The sequence below is a fragment of the Myodes glareolus genome, chromosome 2 (assembly GCF_982192425.1).
Source record: "Myodes glareolus chromosome 2, mMyoGla1.1, whole genome shotgun sequence".
Taxonomy (NCBI): Eukaryota; Metazoa; Chordata; class Mammalia; order Rodentia; family Cricetidae; genus Myodes; species Myodes glareolus.
Window position 1 is genome coordinate 6,788,332 of NC_142027.1, and position 27,468 is coordinate 6,815,799.

Here is a 27,468-nt window from a genome sequence, read left to right on the forward strand (position 1 = left end):
CAAGCCTGCAGTGGAGGCAACATGGGGCAAAGGAGTTGTTGAAACTTCTCCCTCAGCTAAGGAAAGCTGCTGAGGCCAGCTGTGTTGCAGGAAGTCCCTGTTTGGAGGCCCCACGACGTTAGAAGTGTATCTGTTGGATGTCTGCCTTGGAGAGCTGCAGACAGGGTGTGGAACCACCTCAAGAGAAAGAAGTGTGTTGCAGTCAATAAAGTCTCTAATTCCAGTATAGGCAAGAGGATCTCTGTGAGCTTGAGGACAGTGTGGTCTACACAGCAGCTCCAGGACAGCAGTGACCACAGAGTCTCAAAACAAACAAAAAAACAAAACAAAAAAAATAGCGGAAAGAGAAAAGTTATCTAAACCTTTCAAATTCAGAAAAAAAACTATAGAATTTGGAGTTTGCCATGAAGGGTTTCAGTCTTGTTTGGGTTCAGTATTTATTTCTTCTCTGGGTCCTTACTCCCTGCTTTTGGAATGATAATGTATATTCTGCGGAAGAACACAATTTGCTTTTTCTTATTTTCCAGAGGCTTTTAAAAGACTGCCTTGACTCTTAAAAGAGAATCTGAACTTTTGTACTGTGTTGAGACTGTAAAAGACTATAGAGATTTTTAAAATTGGACTGAATGAATTTTACATTGTAGCTATGACCCGACCTGAGCCACAAAGTGGACTGTAGTGGATTGAATAAGAATGGCCCTTGTAGGCTTATAAGCTTGAATACTTGGTCCCAACCTAACTATTTGGGAAGGATTAGAAAATGTGGCCTTGGAGAAGATGTGTCACAGGTGGGAGAGCTTCCCAGTTAGCTTTCTTCTCTGTCTTTTGCTTGTGGACGAAGATGTAAGCTCTCAGTCACTCAGTTACTGCTCTAGTACCATGCTTATTTCCCACCAAGTTCTCATTCGTGATGGCCATGGATTTAACCTTTAAACAACAAGCCCCAAATTAAATGCTTTCTTTCCTTAAGTTGCCTTGGCTACCTTGTCTTATAATTAAAAAAACAAAACAAAACAAAACAAACAAAAAACCCAGAAAAACTGTGCAGGGCTGGAAAGATGGTTCAGAGGGTAAAAGACCTTACTGCTCTTGCAGATAGATGGCCAGAGGTCAGTTCCCACCACCAAAATGAGATGGCTTACAACCTCGTGACATCTGCACTCACATGTGCACAGATCCACATAGACATAGAAATACATACATACTTAGAAAATAAAAAGGAGAAGCCCTACACTACAGAACTTGAACTGTGAGTGACTTACGTAGAAAAGGGAACTGACAACTGACATGCACCTGTGACTGCAGCACTTGGGGGGAGGCGGTGCAGGAAGGACTGTCAGAAGTTCAAGGCAGTCTGACTGTATAGGTAGTTCAAAGCCAGTCTACCCCCCAATCTGAAATATGTCCTCTGGTTAAAGGGATGGAGGGGTGAATATTCCAGCCATCTCAGTAACACATTTCCTTAGAACATTAGCAAATAAATGGGTAACATACCTGTACTCATTAGTGTAGTCAAAATCTTGCTTATTATGAGTTGGCTTAAGGAAATTACATTCTATAATTCCAACCACTCCAACACCCATGTTGTTTGCCTGAAATATAATAAACAGTATTTCAGACATAACACACGATGTTCACTATACGCTTCAACTAAGATTTAGATCATAAACTACTTTCTTATACTTTATATGACTCCCCTGAAATTTCTTGGTAAGTGCTTGGTGTTTTTGTATGTTAATTCCTAGACATAGCAGAGCTTTCTTCCACACCCATTCCTAGCAAGCATCCATTAGATGAGAATTATGTGCAAACTGACACAAGGGAAAAGGATCACATCTACTGTGATGCATGTTGTTTCCTAAGCACAGTCCTGAGCATAGACCTGCACATGGACAACCTGCAGCTCCACATCCCACCACCTCTAAAGCAATCCACAACGGGTGCTTTAGCTTGTGGCCCACGTCTTCTCACCTGGCACAAACAGCAGGCTAAATGTAGCATAGTACCACACTGTGCAGAACATAGGATACATGCTACAAGGAATTTAGAGTAAGATGAAAGTTGGGTGGTGGTGGTGGCACACGCCTTTAATTCCAGCACTTGGGAGGCAGAGGCAGGTGAATCTCTATGAGTTTGAGCCCAGTTTGGTCTACAAAGTGAGTTCCAGACTCCAAAGCTACAGAGAAACCCTGTCTCAAAAAACAAACGAGAGAGAAAGAGAGAGAGAGAGAGAGAGAGAGAGAGAGAGAACCAAAATACTTGTGGGAAAAAGAGAAAGAAAACATACCCAGTCTAAACTGTTAACACGTGCTCACACCAGCAGCCTGTACTAAAACTGGAAGGGTACACAGGTTAACAAGGCCCCTGTGCAAGGGTGACATGCTAATTCCCTAAGAGCTCTATATTTAAACCAAACAACAAACCTTAACAGGATCATTTACACTCGTAATTATCACCCAATACCTAGAAAATGCATAGAGCCTAACATACAGAACAAACTACATGGTGGGTTCTGACAAACAACCCAAACTAAACACAACAAAGGGCAGTAATTCCAGGGCCAGAAAACTGGCTCAAGGAACAGGCCCCTGCTACCAAACTTTACCTGCGGCTTCAAGTGGGAGGAGGGCAGTTCTAACCTACCAGTTACTACTTTTTGGGCTGGTTCCAGAAGCACTAATAAAAACAGCCAAGTTAAAATAACTAACAAACAGCAATTAAATTTATGCCTTTGGGCTGGAGAGATGGCTCAGTGGTTAAGAGCCCTGGCTGCTCTTCCAGAGGTCCTAAGTTCAATTCCCAACAACCACATGGTGGCCCACAACCATATATAATGGGATCTGATGCACTCTTCTGGCGTAAAGGTGTACATGCAGGTAGAGCACTCATATATAAAATAATTATTTTAAAATATCATTCCATTAACAAACAATCATGCAGTCGAGAGACTTGCATCCATGGAAGGTGTCCCGCTAGCACAGTTTGAGAGCAGCCTGAGTTAGATAGTAAGATGGAAGTCACCAGCACTTCCCTCCAAACAACTCAGCACAGAGATGCACTTTTGTGCCTGAGAATTGCACTTTCTATTAATTCTTGGGCAACTACTTCCTGGTCCCAATTTCCAAATCTATAAGGTAAAATAAATTCTGTCTCCTCTTGTGGGAGTAGTGAGCATCAAACGACACATGACTGTATCAAATGCCAGGCTAATATTGCTCTTAAAAGACCTATGCCCAGCCAGGTGTAGTATATGCACCTTTAATCCCAGGACTTGGGAGACAGAGGTCAGGGGATCTGTAAGTTCAAGGCCAAACTGGACTAAACAATGGGTTCCAGGATAGCCATAGGTACATAGAGAGACCCTGTCTCAAAAAGCGAACACCGCTTCCCACCTCAAGAAAAAAAAAAAAAGACTGAACAAAAATAAGAAAAATACATTATTCTTGCTAAAAACGTTTCCTTTCCAAATATAAACCTTACCTTTAACTGGCATCCCACTTTTTCATAAGCTTTGATGAGTCTATTTTTGTGATACATCATGATTCCATAGTGCTCTTTATTTCTGCAGTTGAATCCAAAAGTAATTCTCACTGTTCTAGTCTTAAAACATTAAGGAAAAGTCTGAACATGACAGTTCATCCCTCCCCAATGACTCTCTGTGTGACATGAGGGCCGGCTTGTTGGGGTTTCTGTCCTCCCACCAGGTCCCACAACTGTTTGACCCCAAAGAAAATCACAGAGGTCTATATTAACTCTTGTTATTAAAGAGGGGGAAGATGTGACCTGCTCTGCAGAAAAAGGTACTGAGTCATGTGGCTAACATAGATAAGAACAATGGGTTAATATAAGTTACAAGAGTTAATAAGAAGCCTAAGCTAATGGGCCCATCAATTTATAATATAGACTCTCTGTGTGATTTTCTTTGGGGCCAAATGGCAGTGGGACCCGCTGAGAGGACAGAAACCCCAACAAGCAGGCCCTCATGTTACAAATGGGGCCAAAGTATGGACGACTATATCCACATAAAGCCTGACAGAGCTTGGGAAGTAATTCTAGACAGAAAAGAATAAAGCTTGGCTTCCTCGGGTCTGCTCTGCTTGCTAAAGGCAAGCGTTCTCATTTAAGAGAGGCTTCCTGACTCAGTTTTAGCTGCAAAACCCTGCAGCTCTTTAAGAGGTCCTGCCATGAAACAGTTAAATGGTGTTGATAAAAGCTGACTACATGTTTTTGGTATTCAGTAATAGCAGGAAAAAAGCTATGCCGTTTTAAAATGCCGGCTTTCTGGGCTGTGCTGCCAGTGCAAACTCTGACTCTTTCAGGCAGGAGGTCCAGCTACAGAGAGAGCATTTGAGCATTGTTTGTGGACATACTGTTACAGCTTGCTTGCTGGCAAGGACCTTGAAACGCCATAGAGTTGTGGCAATAAACATGGCTCCGGCGGTATCTCCACCATGAGCCTGGAATTTCAGAAAGCTAAGGAATGGGCTAGATCCAGCCGCCAAAGCCATGGCTTTAATCCTCTCCATATTGCTTAGTAAATTAAAGATTCATGTGGTCAGAAAAAAAGAGAGATATACAGTAAACAGAGAGTCAAAGATGAAGAAAACCTCTAAATGATTTACATTGTGTTAAAAATATACTCAGGCTAAAGGTTAAAGTCCTTAAAATAAAAAAGAAAGAAAGTAGTTGGATGTGGTGGTACACATCTTTAATCCCAACACTTGAGAGACAGAGGCAGAGAAACCTCTGTGAGTTCAAGGTGTGGTGGTGCACACCTTTAATCCCAACACTTGGGAGGCAGAGGCAGGTGGATCTCTCTGAGTTCAAAGACAGCCTGGTCTACAGAAGGAGTTCCAGGACAGTCAAAGATATACAGAGAACCTGTCTCAAAAAGACAAACAGTAAAAATAAAAGAAATAGAGGTTAAAATAAAGCCATGTAAAGATGAAAAATACACAGAGAATCTGGATACTGTATGTTATTATGTTCTCTTTGAATTGTTTGAATGCTGAGGAAGGAGCAACAGCTGCTAAAAGATATTTGTTTATAAATGCTGCTAAATTAATCCAAGATAGGTATTTCTGAAAATACCTTCACTTCAAAAGGTATGTTACTTTGGAGACAATATTTTGCTTTTGTTTCCACAGGGAATGAGAGGCTGTGGATTCATTCTGAATTAAGAAAAATCAGGTTTGATCAAGGAAGACCACCTGAGAAATCTCCAGTAGGAACAGATGGCCCAGATGTCTGAGTTCTATATCCAGAACAGATTCCAGACTGCTGCCTGAGATGATCAAGACTCACAAGATACTCCATTCAGGACTTGATCATAATTCTAAATTTTCTTTATGTCCCCGTAAGATTGTCAGTGCCCCCAACCAACAGGAAGTAGACTGGAATACTACGCCCATATTCCCAAAAAAATTGACTATGAATAATTTCCTTTGTTAAAAAAAAAAAAAGAGGAGGAAGTGGTGTGTGACAATTCCATATTCTGTCAATTATGTTTTAAATAAACACTAATTGGCCAATAGCCGGGCAGGAAGTATAGGTGGGACAACCAGACAGGAAGTAGAAGCAGGTCAAAGAGAACAGGAGAATTCTGGGAAGAAGGAAGCCCATTTCTCCCCAGTCCTGCCCAGACCATGGAAGAAGCAAGATGTGACCTACCCTGCTGAAAAAGGTATTGAGCCATGTGTCTAACATATACTAGAATAATGGCCTAATATAAGTTATAAGAGTTAATAAGAAGCCTGAGCTAATGGGCCCATCAATTTATAATTAATATAGACTCTCTGTGTGATTTTCTTTGGGGCCAAATGGCTGTGGGACCTGGTGGGAGGACAGAAACTTCAACAAAGCAGGTCCTCATACTACATCTGTATATTACTAATTACTGGCTAGATGGGTCTTCTATAGGATGCGGGTCTGACTCTCAGCATCTACATGGCAGCTCACAATGATCTCAGTTCTATTGTCAATAGGACCTGGCCTCCTTGGGCACCAGGCACCCACACAGTACAGATACACATGCAGACAAAGCACTCATACATATAAAATAAAAACATACAAATCTATTAAAAATAAGTAAGTCCCAAAGTACACACAGAAAGCCAATCTGGAGATTAGAATTCGTATGGGGAGGGCTGGTGGGCCGGATCAGGGAGTAAAATGTTGACCATTAGACTTGACAAGCTGACTTTAATTTCTGGGACTTCACGGTGAAGGAGAACAGCTCCTGCAAGTTCTCCTCTGATTTACACACACCCACTACGTACACACAAATGAATATAATTTTTAAAGATGTTACAAGGATAGAAAGGGTAAGGACACATGACATTGAATATGCTTCACTGTGTTCACACAGCATGATAAAGAAAGGATACTAGGAATTTAGGCCGGTATACATCCCGTTCAATGTAGGCAAGACTCTTGGAAACCAGCTGTGTCTTCACTTTTTGTCCACGTAGGATGATCTGCATTCTTGGCTTCAAATATAAAATACTGCAATAAGCCTGGAAAGGAACATAGCAAAATCTGTCCTTTCTAAAGCATTATTCACAGACTTATTCAATATTACTGAGATATGCATTTAAAAATAAAGTGCTTCCTTTGTTAACAAACACCTTAATTCCTCAATAAAGTAATACAGAGTACAGAGTGGGGGTATAGTTCAGTGGTAAAGGTGTACACTTCAATGTATGAGGCCTTGGGTTCAAACTCAAGTATCAAACAATAACAACACGAAATTATATTAGTTATTCTGATTTCAAAAGAAAGTTTTTGAAACAGAGTCTCAAAATAGAACCTAGAACTCAACATATAGCTGAAGATGGCTTTGAACACCTGTCCTTCTGCTTCTACCTCCCTGAGGAGCATTACAGGAGTGACCACCATACCTGTAAACTCCAGAACGCAGAGCCCAAGTAGGAGGCTCTCCACTTTGAGGATACATAGTGAGATCTTATCTGTGTCAGAACACAGTCCAGGAATGGAGTCGCGTGAGAATTCTAAGTGCTTGTGAGAACACGCCAAGAAAACAAGAGTCTTGTGACCCCAGTTCCTTCAAACACAGAACTGTTCTTGGAATGAGCTTCCGCACCCCTCCCAGGTGTAGGAATAGAGAGTTTACTTGGATTTCTTTACTCATTATTGCTTGCTGCTATTATTCAATTAAATGTATAGCCAGCCTTTATATGCCTCTACAGGACGTGTTTTTGCCATGTGCAGCTTGTTCTTGTAGCTGTATACAGCTTGAACTCACGAGAATTATTTGTTAGTTTGGTTTTCCAAGACAGGTTTCTCTGTGTAGCACTGGCTGTCCTGAAACTTGCTCTGTAGACCATGCTGGTCTCAAACTCAGTTATCCACCTTTCTCTGCCTCCTGAATGCTGGGATTAAAGGCCTGCTAACCCTCAGAATATAAATCATCTGAGGCTCTGAATAAAATTGGCTACTGCAATGAGACTTTAGTCTCCTCATTTATCGGCCCCTCTGCCAGGTCCCACCACTTCTAGAGCAGGGACACTCAATGGCAGGGAGACCAGTGAAGAATGAGCTGATCCACAAAGATACTGACACATTCCTGAATTAACGTTGTCAAGTACCATGTACATATCATGTGTGTACCATGTATGTAATATATCATCTAAAATTTTTTGTTGTTTGTTTATTCAGGATAGGGTTTCTCTTTGTCGCCTTGCCTGTCCTGGAACTTATTCTGTAGACAAGACGGCCTTGTCTCTGCCTCCCAAGTGCTGGGATTAAAAGTGTGCACTACCACGCCTGACTTAATTTAGAAAATGTACACAGAAACCTGCAGAAAAGAGGGTCCAAACTTCAAGGTGGCAAAGGGAAGGCCAGGATGAGAAAACAAAGCTGTGGCTTATGCCAGCAAGTTTGTTAAGCAGCACAGGGTTCCATGTTCTGTTTATCAAGTTTACCAAGAAGCACAGCGCCCCACTTGTTGTTGCAGAAAAAAGGGACAGAGTCAGCACCAAGTTAATCATGGACTAATGTGCAAAGGGAACACAGGATATTTCAAGTGTGTCACAGACTACCATACTATGGCTCCGGGACTGAGAGCCACAATCCTTTGGGGGAAAAGTTAGGTTCCCACAAAACCTACACTCCCTAGAGGCCAGGTCCTCAGTCCTAGATCAGACCTTGTCAAGTCTGCTCTTGGACAAGGCCACAGTATGCCCTTTGCCCTTCCATGGGAACCTCTCAGAAAGTCTTGGATTGCCTGCTCCCCACCAGGAACCAGCAGTAGTGGCTGACACCTACACCTACCCTGTGAAGGAAAGGGTGGAGATCAGAGTTCAAGGTCAGCTTTGACTACAGAGCAAGTTTGAGGCCAACACGTGAAGAGACCCCGCTTCTAAAGAACAAAGGGGAGAAGAGGGGTGGATACGAGCAAAAGGCATTGTATACACGGATATATTCTTAAAGAATTTTGGGGAGGGGGGGTTAAAATAGGGTTTCTCCGTATAGCCTTGGCTGTTCTAGAACTTGCTCTGTAGCCCAGGCTGGCCTTGAACTCACATAAAACTGCCTGCCTCTGCCTCCCAAGTCCTGGGACTAAAGCCATGCACCACTACTGCCTGGCCAAAAATAATTTTTTTTAAAATTAAACAAACAAATAAATGGGTAAATGAGAAAAAATATGCAAAAGTACAAAAAAGGACATTTTCTGACCCTGATCTTTCCTTTTTGATATTATTTAAAAACAAACTAAGACAATTTATTAGACAAAAAGTAACAAGCAATCTCAAATTCAAGTAAGAAAATGTAAGCTTGGCAAGGTTTTGTCTCGAGAAGCCTGGACTCCACCCCTACTACTGCACAGTTGAGAGTGACTCTGTACTCCCCATCCTCTGCCTCCATGTCTCGTGAGCTAACACACCCAGTTCAAAACGTGTTTCCATTCTTTTTCTTTTGGGGGGATTTTTGAAATGGGTCTCACTCGAAAGCCCAGGCTAATCATGAGCTAAGAGCAATCCTCTTGCCTGAGCTTTCAGAGTGGTGAACAGATAGATGTGAGCCATCATGCCCAGCTTGTCTTCACTCAACACAGGGCAGCCTAAGCTTGGCATAGTGGCACATGCCTGTGATCCCAGCAATTAGAAAGCTGCAGCAGGAAGACTGAGACGTAAGGTCAATTTCGGCTACCCAGGAAGACATTATCTCAGAAAAACAAGACAACTTTAGAAAACTTGATTACATGCCAAATAAAACATGTTCTTCTGTCTCCCCATTACTATGAGCAATCTCTGAATGACATGTGTTGAATAATTCAGAGTACAAATGAAACACTCAATAGAAAAGTAAAATCTGAACATGTCTTACTTCTCCCCTGGCTCCTGAGTCCAAGGAACATGATATGATGTCTTCTCTAACTCAACTCATGGTCTCTGCAAACACTGACCTGCAAACTGTCTGCTCTCATGGCTGAAACTTGTTTCACATTTAAGCATGACTTTAACAGCAGTGACAATTCCCAGTAACAGGATATGACAAGAGACAGCACACATTTCCTATTATAATTGCTCAGACCTTAGAAAATGCACATTATCAAATTTGCAAATGTCAGATTCTTGGTTTGGGCTATGTAATTTAGCATAAAAAGCATAAAATTAATATCATTTCATTCAAATTAAGAAACAATGATGGACCTAGGACAGAGAGAGCCTGAGGAAGCAAGTTTCACAGGGAGCAAAAACCAGGAACAAATCCAGTCCCAGGAGCCAACCCAGTCCCGGGGCACTGATGGAACAGGACTGAGCCAGCAACCAGATCCAGTGTCAGCGATCTCCACCGGAACAGCTACAGGGGAGTAACTGCTGAATGAGTGAGCCAGAGCCAGAGTCTGCTGAGGGTCCAGACATGAATCTGGAACCTTCAAGGGAGTAGACGTTAAGTCAGGACCCCCGTGGGTGTGGGCATGAGTCTAGGACCACCCAGGAACTAGGCCTGAGCCAGGACCTCTGCCAGTCTGGGCGTGAGTGAACCTGGGATCTTCAAGGGAATAGGCAGGAACTGGAGATCTCTGTGGGACCAGGAGTGAGTCTGGGACCTCAGAGAGAATAGGCATGAACCTGGAACCTCTGCGGGAATGGGCATGAGTCTCAGACCTCTGAGGAAGTAAGCCTGAGCCAGGTCCTCTGCGGTTCCAGGTACACCCAAGCTTGAGAACTCCGAGGCAGTAGACTGGAGCCAGATACCTTTGCAGGACCAACGCAAAGCCAGGGACTTCTGCAGGAGGAGATCCAGGATTTACAGAAACAAGGCAAAGCCAGCAACCTAGGCCAAAGTAGGCCCGAGACAGCAAACTCCAAGGGAGCAGAGCAAAGCACAGGACAGGAATGCTGAACTATCTCCAGAAACGGCATTACCAATGGGGTAACTAGAACTGTGACACAGACTGTATCATGAGGAACAACCATCTGAGCTTTGGATTCACTGGCACCTAGAAGATTATTCAACAGAATCTCAGACAGCCACAACCACACCTATTAGAGAAAAAGATGAGTAGAAAAGGTAAGAACACAAGCAACACAAAAGAACAACACAACACCAGTAAAACCTAAAGACCCTACAACAGCAAAACCTGAACAACCAAACATGGATGAAGCAGAAAAAAAGACCTAAAAAATAATTTCAAGAGAATTTTTGAAACTCTTAAAGAAGAAATGAGAAATTTCCTTAAAAAAACGGAGGAAAAGAAAAACAAAAAATTGGAAGACATCAGCATATCACTTAGAAAAAAACAAGAAAAAGAAATCAAACATATGAAAGAAACTATTCAGGACTTGAAAACTGAAATAGAAACAAGAAAGAAAACACAAGCCAAGGGAATTATAGAAACAGAAATCATGAGAAAACAACCAGGAACCACAAACACTAGTATAAACAGCAGAATACAAGAGATGGAAGAGAGACTCTCAAGCACTATAGAACAATAGAGGAAACAGACTCATTGGTCAAAGAACAGTACGTCTAACAAAAGCTTAACCCAAAATATGGACACCATGAAAAGGCCAAATCTAAGAAAAATAGGTATAGAAGAAGAAAATTTTAACACAAAAGCACAGAAAATATACTTAACAAAATCATAGAGGAAAACTTTCCCAACCTAAAGAAAGATATGCCTATGAAGATACAAGAAGCCTACAGAACACTAAAACAGACTGGATACAAAAAAGTCCTCTCACCACATAATAATCAAAACACTAAACATACTGAGTAAAGAAAGAATATCAAGAACTGCAAAGGAAAAAGGTCAAGTACTATATAAAGGTAGACCTATCAGAATTACACCCGACTTCTCATTGGAGACAATGAAAGCCCGAAGGTCATGATCAAGCAGACATTAAGAGACCACGGATGCCATCCCAGACTACTATACGCAGTAAAACTTTCGATCACTATAAAAGGACAAAACAAGATATTCAGTGACAAAATTGGTGAAAATAGATTTCACCAATACCTAGCTAGCCACAAACTCAGCCCTATACAAAATACTAGAAGAAAAACTCCAACCCAAGGAAAAAACACCAACAAAAACACAGACGACTGATGGTCTCATAGCAGCAAATCCCAAAGGGAAAAACACAAGAATTAACATCACCAAAAATGAAAAATAAATTAACTGGAGACAGCAATCACGGGTCATTAATATCTCTTAATATAAATGGACTCAACTCACCTATAAAAAGGCACAGGCTAACATATTGGATACGAAAACAGAAACCAACATCTGAGTACATACCCTTAAGGAGTAGTCACTCTCAGGGGCAATCTGGTCCATCCTTTCTTGTTTCTTGTATCCTTTCTTCCCTGCAGCCTCATCTAAATCCTCAGGAATTCTGATGTCATATTTATCCTTTTCAAAATCAAATTCTGTTGCATTTTTGTAACTGTAAGACAAGAATTTAGATAGAAGCAAAATGTCACATTGAGAAAAATGAGTAAATACTATATAGTAAGAAAAAATGAGCACATAAACAAGCAAATAAACTGTAGGCCATGGGTCAGGGGGCTAGTACAAGACAGAAGAAAGGCAGCAGGAAGACTCAGGAAACCACATCCTACATAACATAGGACCTCTGAGAAAGCCTTACAGTGTAGGAGGAGAGAGCTGCTTGTTGGTTCCTGGCTGTTTAGCCCCAAAATAATCACACAGAAAGTGTTTTAATTAAATCACTGCTTGGCCCATTAGCTCTAGCTTCTTATTGGCTAACTCTTACATACTAGTTAACCCATTTCTATTAATCTGTGTATCGCCACATGGTTGTGGCTTACGGACTAAAGTTCTGGCATCTGTCTCCAGCAGGGCTATATGGAGTCTCCCTGACTCCGCCTCCTTTCTCCCAGCATTCAGTTCAGTTTTCCCCACCTAGCTCTGTTCCCCTATAGCTCTGCTATAGGCCCAAAGCAGTTCCTTTATTAACCAATGTTATTAACAGCATACAGAGGAAATCCAACATCACCAGCACAGAAACTATGGTCCTAAGTATTCCCAAAGACACCAGCATCTGTGTTTACAGCAGCAGCTCAAATGGTGTCAGGCTACAAACAACACACATGCTGTTCAACAGGAGAGGTGGGAAACAACTGGACCTGAACTCAGAATGGAGTGTCAATGTGAAAAACACTGAACTAGCATCCTTATAAAGAAATGCAAAAAGCTTGAAACATCTGCAAGGGTCCCAAGTATCTCACACACCCAGAGTTAGTGCCTTTATGGAACCTTTTCCATAGGACATGATCAAGAAGGTCAAAGGTTGCCTGGACTTGAGAAGCACAGCACAAAGGAAACAGTACACTGTGGGTGCTGTGCTGAGCCAAGTGCCCTGCATTTTCCTGCACCAAAGACAGTGCCCTGGCACTACTAACAGACTTAGAGAAAACTGTAAAGAGACAGGAGGGCCAGCCTACACATGAATTCCAGTTACTCAAAATCTGAAAGCTTGACTGAAAGAAAGAAACCTAACAAGGAAGGGGAACAAGAAGATGAATGAACATAAGCAAAAGGAGACTCAGTACCCCAGAAAAACAAATTCTAAAATGCTTCGGGTTTAATGCTATTTGTGCTTTATTTCTATGTATTGCAGGCTTACTTTTTTTTGTTTTTTTGAGACAGGGTTTCACTGTAATATTTATTAATATTTAAAGGTTTTAATTGTCCAAAGACAAGAGAAGTATTAATTTTAACTTTTAAAATTACTTTATTTATTCTTTTCACTGTAGTATTTATTAATATTTAAAGGTTTTAATTGTCCAAAGACAAGAGAAGTATTAATTTTAACTTTTAAAATTACTTTGTTTATTTATTCTTTGTATGTGTGCATGTGCGCACATGTGAGACGGGAGAGAGAACTCATGTAGAGATTTAAGCACGACTCTAGGAAGTGCATTCTTTGTGGCTTATCACGTGGATCTGAGGAACTGAATCACATCACCAGGCTTGCCCGCAAGCTGACCTTTACCCACTCAGCCCTCTCACAAACCCAAGAACTATATATACAAATTTAGCAAGGTAAAACTTTCATCTACATTACTTACTGGATTGTTAGCTCATGCAATCTAAATTTCACAAGTTATTCTTCCTAGCTACTATTTCATCTTTTTTCTTTCTCTTTTTTAGGTAGTTTTTTGTTTTGGGCCTAGGAATGGAATAACAGGCAAAGCACTTTTGAAAACTGATAGAACTAGAACATTTTTAGAACAATTTCAAAGTAACTCTTTGAAGCCAAATTGGGCTAATTAAAATATTCTTAGAAAACACAAATTATGGGCCTGGAGAGCACTCAGAAGTTAATAAGAGTATTGGCTGCTTTTACAGAGGTCCTGAGTTCGACTCCCAACAACCACAGGGTGGCTCACAACCCTCTATACTGGGATCTGATGCCCTCTTCTGGCATATAAGCATACATACAGGCAGACCATTGTATACATAATAAACTAAAAAAAAAGAAAAGAAACGAAACCACAAATCAGGAAGTATACCAACAAATGCATTTTCTATTCATTTCTAGTCTGTGTAACAAGGTTAAACATAATGCAACCAACTCTGTGTGTGCACTTTACAACAGAGATCTACATTTACCTTCTAAGATTCCAAATGATGATCCTTGTCCCCTTCTTACCCATAATAGCATCAAGTTCTGCCAGTAATTTCTGTTCCGTAGAAAAGAGAGAATGTTCCAGAATTGCTGCTAGGCTTGCTTTTGATTCTGCTAAATTAATCATCTGACGTATGTCCTTAGTTAAAGATGAAATCAACAACTTTAGACAATTATAATATAGAAGCCAACTTTAGTGAATTCAAGAGAAACCAATCCCTAAATTATTTAGAACTCCTATAAACCAATGTGACTTCAAATGAACACAAGAAAGATGAACACAAGGAAGATGAGCACGTCCTAGGGCTCAGCGGAGTCCACCTATACCTCAGCTATGTGAGGCTTATGACAGTTCACCTTAACTCTAAAAGAGGGAGGAAAAAAGAGCAAATTCATTATTTCTAACTAAGTGATTTATGTCAGTGAGTTCCTAAAATCATCTTGCTTTTCACTATTAGGGAAACTTTTGACCAGGTCAACACAGTCTCTTATTAATCCACAATAATCTTGAAGTAAGGAACTCCAAGCTAGGCAAAGCGGCTCATGCCTGTAATGCCTGTTGCATTAGAGGCCGAGGCCGGTCATCTTGCACGACATACTGAAACTCAGTCCTCAACTGTCCTCTACCTCATCTGCAGCCCTGGAAAACATCAACACAATGAGGCACCTGCTCCTTCAATCCCAGCACTAAGGAAGCAGAGGAAGGGGCAGGCAATCACTGTGATTTTTCAGGACCTCCCGGGGTACCCAGTGAGACCTTGTTTCAAACCAACTAACCAAACAAAACGCACAACTACAACCATAACCTTATTTTAGTTGTCCAGTAAAGAAAAAAAACGAACCTTGGGCTTCAGGCACAGGGTAAAGGAAGCATATACAGACAAGAAATAGACTATACATGATTAAAAACAAAAAACAAGAACTGGGAGCTGAAGAGTTAGTTAAGGGCATTTGTTGCTCTTGTAGAGATGGCTCAAATCCCAGTACCAACATGACAGCTCATGGTCACTTGTAACAGTAGTACTAGGGGAATCAATACTCTTCTAACCTCCGCAGATACCACAAATACACATGGTCCATATCCATATTGCAGACAAAACACTATACACATAAAGTAATTTATAAATGAACAACAAAATTTTGGATGGGTGTACTGGCTGGTTTTGTGTCAACTTGATACAAGCTAGAGTCATCAGAGAGGAAGAAGCCAGGAAGAAGCAGACCCACCCCTTGGTGGATGGTTATTGCCCTGGGTTGGTGGTCCTGGTTTCTATTAGAAAGCAGGCTGAACAAGCCATAGGAAGCAAGTCAGTAAGCAGCTCCCTCCATGGCCTCTCCATCAGCTCCTGCCTCTGGGATCCTGCCTGTGTGAGTTCCTGTCCTGACTTCCTATGATCTGGAAGTGTAAGCCAAATAAACCCTTTCCTCCTCAGCTTGCTTTCTGGTCATGGTGTTCTGTTGCAGCAACGGAAACCCTACTAGGACAATGGGTAAGGTGCTGCGTGTTCCAGCTTTAGATTGGACGGGATGGAAAATCAGAAGTTTGGAAGCTAGCCTGGTTAACACAGAGGGACCCTTTCTAAAACAAAGGACAGGGCAAGACAAGAACTGAGGAAGATAAAAGAAATGTTCCAGATTTTTTTTCAAGTTTCTCTGCAGCACTGATTCCAAAATAAAAAGGATATGGTGTTTGTTGAATGTCACGATAGGGACAACAACATGTTCCGCCTTTATAACTTCCAAGTAGGTCTGAGACAAGAATCCCACACTCATGGTTTCTCCATTTTTGGTAAAAACTATTGCATCTTTGCCCAGTCTCATAGAACCTGACTTGAAGCCATTCCCATACAATCCAACTGGGACATGACCATTCATGGTGACTTTGTCACTGAAGCCAAAGCTAAAAAGAAAAGAAAAATTTAAATAAACACTCATTCTTTCATTTCTAAGAAATTAATATAATACTAAGTAAAAAGCCTGGGTTCAAATGCTGATCCCACCCACTCTGGGAGTATAATACAATCTTGAGCAACTTCACCCTACCCTGCTGTGTTTTCACATCTCTGAAAAGAATGGGTTTAGGTACTCATACCAGCTCATCACCTGGAATGTATGGCTAAATGTCTGGGTTATAACACGAGGTCTACAAACCTCCAGATTCCAGGCCATGGATCATTTATGATATGAACAATTTTCTTGTTCTGAACAAGGTTATGTGGCATGATTAATGGTGGGGTCAATTTGACTTTTGCAGCATAATGAACATTTGAAAGACAAGAGAGGGCTTCTGTTTCTGCGTTCTTCCGCTGCTCTGCACCATTTATTTCAGTACCCAGTGCAGACACTGTTCACTGACTCTGCAGCCTGAGAATGCATGAATTATTTTATGCCTCTTCATTCTCTCCATCTCTTTAAAGACAACACAAGGTAAGCCCAATTTATACCAAAGTAAAAACAGCTACTATCAGTGTGCTCCACCTCTAAAGGAATGCCGAATTTTAGGTAAGGCAGACAAAGGGAAGGGGTGATGAGTATGGTGGGATTGCCTAATAACCTAGTTGTAGAAAATAATGAAAGACTTAGTCACACTGTGCATATGGCATTTCATGTTTTAAAAACAGAATTAAGGATATGAAATGGTATTTTCTATGGCACATGTAAATTTTAAAATAGGCAGAAGCCACCATTTTCTGAAGTATGACACGTTTTTTACATACCTTAGCATTTTATGTAGCTTATCTGCAGTCATCCCATTCCCATTATCAGTGAATGTCAAGCATATACGGTCATTAATCACTGTTTTATCAATCCAGATCTGTTTAGCATTCACATCAGGATCATAAGCATTATCTGGAAGACAAAGGGTTGAGAAATTCTGAGTCTGTATTTTAAAGAAGCCAATCATTAGAACAATGTAACAAGCAATAGAATACCATTACTACTTTAAAAGCTCTAACTGTTAGGAATTCCTAAGGTTTGAAAACACAAAACTAAACTGCCTCCATGGGCTCTATGAGAGTGAGTTCTCTCCAAGCCCTTCACATCATGTAGGAATAAAGACTGGCAAACACTCACTGAGTGTGACGCACCACTGCTCACACAGACAACTAAACCAGGAAACCAAGCTGAGTGTGACGAGCACTAGCAGTGGACACAGACGCTAAGGACAGTTAGGATGAGAAGGTAGGGTCCCTGCCCTCTACGCTACACACAGATGAAAGAGTCACCTACAGGATCTGCCACTGGGATTCGTGTGGCGCTCACAACTCCAGCACTGTGCACTTCTCCTTTAACATCTTGTTTACACATTCATTCTTACAACAGGCACAATAAAGGACTATATTAAAAATGAAAAATACTTATCAGTAATAAAATCAACATGTAATTTATCCAAGATCCATCGGATAGCCTCTAACTGAAATATACTTTGAAGTATTTATTAGACATAATGACTTTCTGAATTTTGGACTCTTTCCCTCATACTGGGTTGTCTTATCCAACCTTAAAAGAAGGGGTAGTGCCTAGTTCTTACTGCAACTTATTGCTATCCATGGGAGACCTGCCCTTTTCTGAATAGAAACTGAGGAGGAGTGGATGGGGGAGGGAAAACTTTGGTCTGGATGTAAAAAAATAAAAATCATTTTAAAAATGGCTTTTAAACTACTCTTCTATAAAGCAGTTTACAATTAATCTTTTCCTACCACTTCAGGAAAGATAAAATAGTATTTCATTAAGAACGTAAACTTGGTAACACCACAAAGAACACAACTGTTAGGCATGGGTATTCCTGCTAGTCTGCCACTAAAAACAAAGATACTTGCAGTGTTGTAGCACATCCACTGCAGAGTTGGGAGAAGAAAAATAAAACCACCTGGATGCTTGTTGGCTCTGCCTTTAGAAAATCTTAGTATTATACCAAAGGAGAGGGGCTCCTGCGAGTGGGCAGCGTGCTCATCCTGCAATCCCAGCTCTAGAGAAGCTGAGGACCAAGACTTACTGCAAATTCCAGGTCAGCCTGGGCTGGAGGGAGACCCTGCCTTAATAAACAAAAACTCAGAAGTTCCTCCTCCTCCCATATCTCAGGCAGGCCCCTCCTCTGATAAAGATCCACTATAAAACATACAAAGAAACTCCTGAGAAAACATTTCCCCATTTAGAATATAAGCCTAACTGGGGGGGAGGGGGGCTATTCTTGCTCATGTCATTTCCTAAGAAGGAAATCATGACCTCATGTATTAATCTGGATATAAAATATGCGTTGTCTCATGCTCATTAGATAATTAAGGTATATCTTGGACCTCATCATTCTTTAGAGGACACAAGAAACCATCATAAAGTTAGCATATTAATTCTAACACCTGAACGAGGAATCTACTCTGTGTTATACTGTGAAGAGTCTTAGTAAAAAAAAATCTGCAACATAAATGCATTGTAAACTTAGCAAATTAAGAACTAAAGCTATGAAAACACTTGGTAGTTTGTGGAAGGCTGAAGTAACTCATCTGATAGGAGCATAAACAACTGTTAAGTCAGTTTTTACACTAACGTTATTCAGGAATATTTTAAAAAGTATAGCTGCATATTACTTTTCAGAAGTTATTAAGTTACAATTAACAGACAGCGTTGAAATGTCGATTTACATACCTATTAATTCAGCAACTGCACTGAATGGCCAAGTATGACTAGTAGAATTTGTATGTAAAAACTTCGGGCAAAGCTGAAACAAACCAACAATTCATATTATTTAATGCATCCCTTAATTATGAGCACAAGATCCAATAAACATTGTTTCTGTGCTAAACAACACTGAAACCAAATAAAAAATGACTTAGATGCTTGCTCCAAGAAGATAAAGCCTAGAAGCTCCCCGGAAGATAAGGCTGGGGAAACAACTCAAATAGCTCACACATCAAGACCTATTTAAAATCCTTGCCTCCTTAATGTCCACAATGCCATAGCTCCACAAGTCCCTTGTAGGTCCTGTTTCTACATGACCCAGCCAAGACCCTGATGTCTGGCAAAAATCATTTCCTAAATCTCTCTACTTTGAGACAAGGTTCTGCAAAGAGAGTGTTTGGTTATTAGTGTACTGGTTGGGTCTAATAACCTGACTAAGCTTTGCTGGCAGCCTCTCAGACAGTATTCAACACTCTGAGTTGGCTGCATTATCTATTCTAAGTTTATTGCAGTTGAACATTGACCTGCTGTGTATCCATGACTTCTTCAAATAACAAAGCACTGCAATTTATAAGCTCTTAAAGTATGACTTTATTCTCAATAACAAATATGGAGAGGAGGTCAATAAACCCTGTTATAGCAAACCTAATTTCTTGAACAATTTAGGCACATAATCAACTAGTTTAAGTACAATTTTTTTTTTAAAGGCAGGGTCAGGGCTGGTTGGGGTTGGAGAGATGGATTAGGGGTTAAGAGCACTCACTTCTCTTCCAAAGGTCCTGAATTCAATTCCCAGCACCCACATGGCAGCTCACAACTGTCGATGCCATCTTCTGGTATGCAGATGGACATGCAGACAAAGTACCCATATACATCAAAAAGAAAATCTTTAGCTGGGCATGAGGGCACATGACTTTAATCCCAGCAGTCAGGAGGCAGACATATCTCTGAGCTGGAGGACAGCTGGATCTACAGAGCAACATAGAGAAACTCTTTGTGTGTGTGTGTGTGTGTGTGTGTGTGTGTGTGGTGGCGGGTAGGGCAGGGTCGGGTAACCTAGAATAACCTTGAACTCACCTTAAAAGCCTGATCCTCCTGCCTCCACTAACACAAGAGGCTGGGGATGTATGTATAGGCAGAATGCTTGCCTAACATGCATAAAGCCCTGGGCTTAACCCCCAGCACCTTACAAAACTAGGCATAGTAACCAAGAGTCTGTAATCCATCACTTGGGAAGCACGATATCAAAAATTTCAAGTTATCCCTATCAAGTTTAAGTTGTGAGGCCAGTACGGGCTGTTGGAGATCTGACCCAAGATAAACAAACAAAAACCTAGGCAACTGCCAGGCATGGTGGCATACACATACAATCCTAGCACTCTGAAGGCTGAGGCAGGGAGATTTCTGTGAGTTCGAGGCCAGCCTGGTCTACAAAATGGGTTCTAGAACAGCTAGGGCTGTTACACGGAGAACTCCTGTCTCAAAACCGCCACCCACCAAAGAAGTCATGCAATGGTAGTGCATGCCCTTAATCCCAGCACTTGGGAAGCAGAGGCAGGCAGATCTCTGAGTTTGAGTCCAGCCTGGTCTACAGGGCGAGTTCAAGGACAGGCTACAAAGATGCAGAGAAACCCTGTCTCAACACTCCCCCCCAAAATTAAAAAGTCAAGGGAGGCTAGGCATGTGGCATATGCCTTTAATCACAACATTCGGGAGGCAGAGTTCTCTGTGAGTCAGAGGCCAGCCTGGTCTATGTAGCCAGTTCCAGGCCAGGTGAGACTATAGGGTTATTGAGACCGTGTTTCAAATAGGAAAAGAAAATGAAGGCTGTCAAGGATGTAAAGAAATTGAACTGTTGTGCTGTTCTAACAAAGCAGTAGGTAGCTGGCAATATGGCTCAGCAGGTTAAAAACTGCCTGGAATTTAGCCTGAAGACCTGAGTTCAATTCCTGGGATTCACCTGGTGGAGAACTAAGTCCTAAAAAGTTGTCCTCCAACAACACACAATAAACACCACAGCACGTGTGTGCTGCCTTCTAGACCCCAAATAAGTAAATAAACATGGAAAGACCAGAAAGTTGTCAGAACCAAAATAAAACCAAGGAAAGCCACATAGGGAGGGAAGCTCCTTGAGAATATTTCCCAGATAACAGAAACCATCACAAAAGACTGCTAAAACCAGTCCTGTATAAAGATAAAAATAGTTCTATGACCAGGGAGTGGTGGCACATGTCTTTAATCCTAGTACTTGGAAGCAGAGGCAGGCAGGTCTCTGCAAGTTCAAGGCCAGTCACACAGAGAAACCCTGGGGGGTGGGGATAGTTCTACAATGTAAACCTGTCCAGAAACTCACTGATCACACCCTGGAGCGGACAGGATCCTTGGCTCCTTGGTATTTGTGGCCAAAGACTAGTGTTTAAAACACAACTCTTTCCCGTTTACTTTCAGCATGCTTGTCTTCCTTGGCCTCCCTACGTCCACGATGGTTACTACTCTACTTGCGATTCCCGGCTATTGCAATCTGCTGTTCTGGAGAGCAAGCTGACACTTGCTGGGAATGTAAAATGTACAGCAGTTATGGAACACGGTATGGTGGTTCCTCAAAAGCTTAAAATGCAATCCTGCTATGGGTAAAGTTATCACTCATCATTCAGACTGGAATCTTGGGTCGTAAGAAACTCAGTGATTTGTCCAAAGTTACACATCCAATGACTGATGTCAGGAGTGAAGTCATGAGGGCAGGCCTAGCCTACGCTGTTAGTCACTCAACAAGTGCTTACTGAGGGAGTAAGTCTAAACAGCCCTGTAGAAAGGTTAAAGAAGTCCCCAAGACACTATCCAGTCAAGGACCCCCAATTGATAAATGCTAGATGTAGCTGAACACAGCTAGAAAAATACTTCTACATTCTTTGGAAAGTGTGAATGATCTTATTGATCAGTATGGAGAAGGGAAAAAAAATCAAATCAAACAAAATAACCAGAGATGCTCATTCATAAAGATGCTGTATAGATACTAGGCACATTTGAAAATAAAAGAGAAAAACAACCCCAAGAAAAGTAAGTAAATAAAAGTAGCATGCACTGCCTGGGAGCCAGGTATCAGCCGGTTTCAGCTAGATACACAAGGACCTCTGGGGTGGGGAGGAGACAGCAAACATCAATAAATGGTCTGAGCATTTTACTTAGAAGTATAGAAGAAAAATGAAAAAAATTAATTCACACTCTTCACTCTGCGCTTGGCTCCCAGACCTCATGAAAGATCCTAAGATGTGCACCTAATAGCTAGAGCCGGCGGGGTGCAGAATGCTTCCCTAGCATGTCCATGGCCCTGGACAGGGTAGTGAGGATCCCTTAATAAAGGTGGTATATGTTAAGGCTGATCCTTGACGCTTTGCTATTGATAACTGCAAAGTTCACCAACCTCTAGATTTCGTCTTCATCCAAGCATTTCATAGCTACCGGCAAACTCATGCACTTGGTGTGGTCAATAAACTATGGAAACTAACATTTATTTCACATGTCATGGAACTTTTTTTCAACCATTTTGAGCACTCATTTTTTAGATCACAGACCATACAAAAACAGGTGCCAGGCTGGATTTGGTTCAGGAGCTACAGTGTACCAACTAGTCATGAACCAAAAGCAGATAGGTGAAAAAAAATCCCGAGGTTCCCAAGAGCCCATGTCAAATTAGCACTCCAGTCACTGCCACACCCAGAGCCAACTGCTAACTCTAGACTTTGCCATCACACCAGAGATAAATTCAGGGTCTCAAGAACACTCTATTTGGCAATGCTGCCAACTTTAAGGAATTTGGTTTGCTTGCTTCCTTATTTCAATCTTTATTTTTGAGACAAGAGTTTCACTGTTACTGACTGGTCTGGAACTCATCTATATGAACTCAGAGTTCACAGAGCTTGCCTCTACCTCTCAAGTGCTAGATTACTGGCACAGGCCAAGCTCCCTTGTTTCTCTTTATGTATACTAGGGACGTAATCTAGAGTTTTCCCTTGCCATACCAAGTGCTCTACCATTAAACTATATCCCTGGTTCACTTATATTTTGAGACTGGGTCTCATAAGTTGTACAGGCTGGCCCCTAGTGTCTCCCTGGCTGCTCCTTTTCTTTCTACCTCAATCCTAAATTCCTCTTCCTATTTACTCTCCCTGACCAGAAGGTCTGCCTATACCTCCTCCCATGCTATTGGCCAGTCAAATAAGGTAAAACAGCAACACATCTTTACACAGTTAAACAAATATCACACAGCATTTACAGCTGGGCGGTGGGGCGCATCCCTTTAATCCCAGCAGAGGCAGGTGGATCTCAGTGAGTTCAAGGCCAGCCTGGTCTACAAGAGCTAGTTCAAGACAGGCTCCAAAGCTACAGAGAAACCCTGTCTCAAAACAAAACAAAAAAACAAAAAAAAAAATCATTTGTATTTATCTTTGGTGCTGGGGTAGCACCAAGGGCCTAGCACATGCTAGGTGTGTGCCATTACACTATGATATATCCCTGACCCAGAACAGAGATTTCAAACATTGTAGCAGGACTAATACCTTAGGCTAAACAGCTGTGAATGAAAGCTCCCTGAAGCCTCATTTGTATTCAAGATCCTGTATGTGTCTGGCTAACTACCACACCATGATTGAGAAATGGGATGTTGAAAGACAGCCAAAATTCTCTTGAGCTCTCTTTTGTGCCCTCTTCTCAAGAGCTGGGGATTGAACTTGGGCTGTGCACCTGGAAGAGACACTGTCTCACTGAAATACAGCCCAGCCCAAGTCCACTTTCTTTTCTCTTTTGAAAAGGTTATCCAAGCTGGCCTTAAACTCACTCTGCAGTCCAGGCAGGCCTTACTCTGTACTTCTCCCGCTTCAGTCTATGCCACAGCCTGACCTTTAGTGTCATTTACCATCAACCCCACATCTGTCCTAACTTCCTCAGAGATCGTGAGGCACAGCAGAGCTATCCCTCCCTGCTACCTGACACTCCAGCCAGTTATCTGGCAAATGAACTCATCTATGCCTTTATTTTGTTGTATGATTTAGAAACTTCCATAAGACTAGGAATACAGTGACAGAATGTTTTCCTGGCAAACAGGACACCCCTTGTTGGATAATCCCTAACACACACTCACCACCACCACCACCTCATTACTCAGGGTAATCTGCTCCAGGACCTTGGCCATAATCAACACAGATTAATTTCTTTTCTTTTTAGCAAAGTTTTATTTATTTTATGTATGAGTGCTCAATCTGCATGTACACCCTTAAGCCAGAAGAGGGCATCAGATCCCACTATAGATAGTTGAGCCACCAAGTGGTTACTGGGAATCGAACTCAGGACCCCTGAAAGAACAGCTAGTGCTGAGCCATCTCTCCAGCCCCAACACATAATAATTTTTATTATTTCCCTGGGAACAAGAACTCTTTGGGATCTAGGGTGGTGAGTGTTACTCTATCCAGACTCACCCAGTTGGAGAGCAGAATTAAGGACACTTAAACCCAGTGGAAAGAAAGAATCAAGTTGCTCTCTTTTAACTACTAAGCAACCATTTCATTGAACAGAGTATGTAAGGAAAGGTCCTTGACCTGGAAGATGGTAACAAGCCTCGTAAATCAGTACGATTTCTCTCTCAAAAGGAGAGTTAGGATGGCCAAACTATGGCTCAAGAGAAATGACTAATGATAAGAGCACCAACTTCCCTTACAGAGGGCGGGGTTCAGTTCCCAGCACCCCACAGGGCAACTCACTTCTCAGTAATGGGGGTGATCTGAATCCCTCTTCTCATCCCAGGCACACAGATAGATAACATACATACACACATGCAGGCAAAGCACTCATAGACATAAAAAAAAATGTAAAAAAGATTGGGCAAACTGTGAATAGGCAATTAAAAACATAACAAACATATGAAGAATGCTCAACCTCACAAATAGGCAGAGGCAATAAAACTAGGTAACATTTCATGCACACTTGGGGCTACAACATCCCCTATCATGGATGGTCAAATGAATGGACGCGGAGCAGATGCACTTGTGAAGTGCCGATGGGAACCAACGAGAGGTGCTTTTACCTCCAGAAACCGCTCAGCAATGAAATATAATAACACTGAGTACTTTTTTTTTCTTTCTGAGACAGGACTTCCCCGCGTCCATTAAAATGTCCTAGAATTTGCCTGTCTCTGTCACCCGAGCGCTGGGATTACAAGGATGCCACACCACAGCACCCCCCCAACTCCAGCAGCCATCCTTCAAACATCGACCTCCTGGGCTGAGGAAGCACTTTCCCCGCCTAGAGCCTCAGGACCAGCGCAGAATAAAACTTTGCAGAAATCATCAGGTGAAGAAGCCACGCCCACAATGTTTTGGACCTGAAAGTATAAGTCGTTTTGTGTGACCACTCCCAACTGCTTCGGAAGGGTTTGTCACAACTGGCCGCGGCCAGAAGCAGCGGCAGGGGCGAGCCGGGCGAGCGAAGATGGACTGAGAGGCCCTGCTCGGTGCGGACAGACGGACCCGAGCGGGGACCGCGTCCGCACGGCAGCCCCGGCCGCCCCCGGCGAGGCCCGACGGCTCCGCGCCCGCGGCGGCTCCGCTCCGGGGCGGGCGGACGGGTGGGCGGGGGAGGGCGCGGCTCCGACAACAGCTGGCTGCAGCCGCGTAGCCCGACGAAGGCAGGCCACCCGCGGCGGACAGGGGAGCCGCCCGGCGAGCACCGATCGCCTCACGGCCGCTCGTCCGAGCGGAGCGACATGGCGGCGGCTCTCTGTCCGCGCCGCGACCCCCCGGCCGCCCCGCCGGGCCCTCGAGGCGCCGCCGCCCACAGCCATCCCGCTCGCTGGCCCGCCCGCCCGCCCTCCTGGGACCCGGCCCGCTCCTCCCCTCGCGGCTGCTCACCGCGCTGAGGCGGATCCCGCTGGGTGACTGCGCCGCCATCTTGAGAGAGCTACAAAGCCAGGACCGGCCTCGGCCGCAACCCGACTGGGAGGCTGCGAGTACGCCGTGGGTTCCGCCGCCCCGCCCACTTCCGGGGCGGGACGCCTCTACGAGGCCCCTCCCACTCACTTCCGCCTGAGGCAAAGGCGACTCGGGAGGGGAGGCAGTCTTGCCCGGCTGGGTTTGACCTGCTGCGCGCGCAGGCCGCCCTCCCTTTCCCTCCCCCCCTCAGGCGTAGGGCGCCTGCGTGAGGCAGGCTGGCGCAGAGGCGTCGTTGGTAACTGGGCTTTCAGACGTGTGTAAAACTAGATAAACTCGGATGAGACTCGCACTGCAAAAGTGCAATCCATGTCTACTAGTAATAATGCTACTGAAAATTTGCAAGACACAAACGAAGGAAATAATTGCTTTTTGGATTTTCCTGAAAATGATCAACTTTTATCCTGGGAGTCACAGCTCACAGAGCCGTTAATTCAATGTGTGTGTCGAGCCTGGTATTGCACTGAGTCACATAATCAAGCAAGGGCTGCCAGGTAGTACAGGTAAAGGCAGGGTTGAGAGGTTTGCAAGAGTATCTACTGTGACCTTACGAAAATTATACATTTTTAATGGACTTTCTGTAACGGGATAATAGGTTTCTACGCCGATGCTGTAAACCAGATCAAACCAAATTGAAAAGGCAAAAGAGCAGGTTTGAGCAAATCAACTCCCAGGTAAATCCTCCAGCCCCAAAGATCGGGCGGGAGAAGTCACGTACACATGCCAGCAAAAAATAAACAAAAAAACACACCCTGGCCCTGAAACCAGCGCCAGTGAAAGAAACACACTTTGGTCCTGAAACCAGAACCAAAGAAACACGCCCTGACCCAGAAACCAGAGCCAAAGAGACACTATACCTCAGACCAACTCAGTAGAAAAACCAACCAATCCCTGAACACAAAAAACGAACCAATCCCTAAGCTCAAAATCCAGCGAATCACCAAGCTTCTCCAAGCTCAGGGATTGAAATTTGGCCAATTGCCACCCTAGAAAAACTCCACCCCTAAGTAACCCCTTATGAGCCCTGTGCCAGTTCAGTTGGCTGCTGCCTTTTCCACCATGGCGGAGGTGGTCGTCTTCCTCCTTTCTTCCCTCCCCATAAGTCTCTTGGATAAGGTTTAGGTGAGGCCATCTTTTGCAGGAATGAAGGGGAGCAGAGCAGACCGGAACAGGGCTATAACACTGTAGCTGGGAAAACCTTCCCCTAGCGGAGCAGAGTTGTTACTCTCCGGGGACCTGAGGAGAACTGTAGCAGCTTCCTGGGGAAGCCCTCTCCAGCTGGAGCAGAGTTGTTAAATGGGGAAGCCTTTCCCTGGAGTGGGGCTGTAACCTGCTACCCTTGGGGTGAATTTGTGACCTGCCTTGGTTTTCAGCCAGGATCCTTTCCTTTCTTAGCTGCACCACTTACAACGCAGCAGAACTGAAGCACGCGGCTTATATACCCTGTAGGCCAGGAGCGATGGCGTGTCCTCCACCAGCTGGGTTTGTACCCAAGTATGGTCAAAGCTGACTGCTTTAGGCAGGGTACTGGCAACTTCGGGGAGGAGTTTGCCGCAGTCAAGAATGCAGAACTGGACTTTTGGGGCCTTTTCTTTGTTGGAGATTCTAAGAGCGTGGGTTTTGGAGAGAGGAATGGTTCTTTCCGGATCAAGCAGGAGTGAACTGGAACTTTCCAGCCGAACAATTTT

General features: G+C 43.0%; 1 protein-coding gene and 1 pseudogene across 3 annotated transcripts in view; one reads left to right on the forward strand and one right to left on the reverse strand.

Annotated features, from left to right (window-relative positions):
- Window positions 1-25,841, reverse strand: part of Morc3 (MORC family CW-type zinc finger 3) — a 43,648-nt gene extending 17,807 nt beyond the window's left edge. For 2 of the 3 annotated variants that reach the window (XM_087898993.1, XM_087898988.1), the window contains exons 1-9: window positions 25,703-25,841; window positions 18,771-18,843; window positions 16,844-16,976; window positions 15,812-16,026; window positions 14,111-14,258; window positions 11,771-11,918; window positions 6,387-6,515; window positions 3,481-3,600; window positions 1,495-1,592 (exon numbers count right to left, since the gene is read on the reverse strand). In XM_087898993.1, the coding sequence (XP_087755119.1) occupies window positions 1,495-1,592; window positions 3,481-3,600; window positions 6,387-6,515; window positions 11,771-11,918; window positions 14,111-14,258; window positions 15,812-16,026; window positions 16,844-16,976; window positions 18,771-18,843; window positions 25,703-25,741 (1,103 nt within the window). In that variant the 5' untranslated portion in view covers window positions 25,742-25,841. The remainder of the gene's footprint in view (window positions 1-1,494; window positions 1,593-3,480; window positions 3,601-6,386; window positions 6,516-11,770; window positions 11,919-14,110; window positions 14,259-15,811; window positions 16,027-16,843; window positions 16,977-18,770; window positions 18,844-25,702) is intronic. The other variant, XM_087898997.1, reaches the window with a different exon arrangement.
- LOC146895735 (U6 spliceosomal RNA) lies at window positions 2,310-2,409 on the forward strand (annotated as a pseudogene).
- Window positions 25,842-27,468: the final 1,627 nt, after the last annotated feature.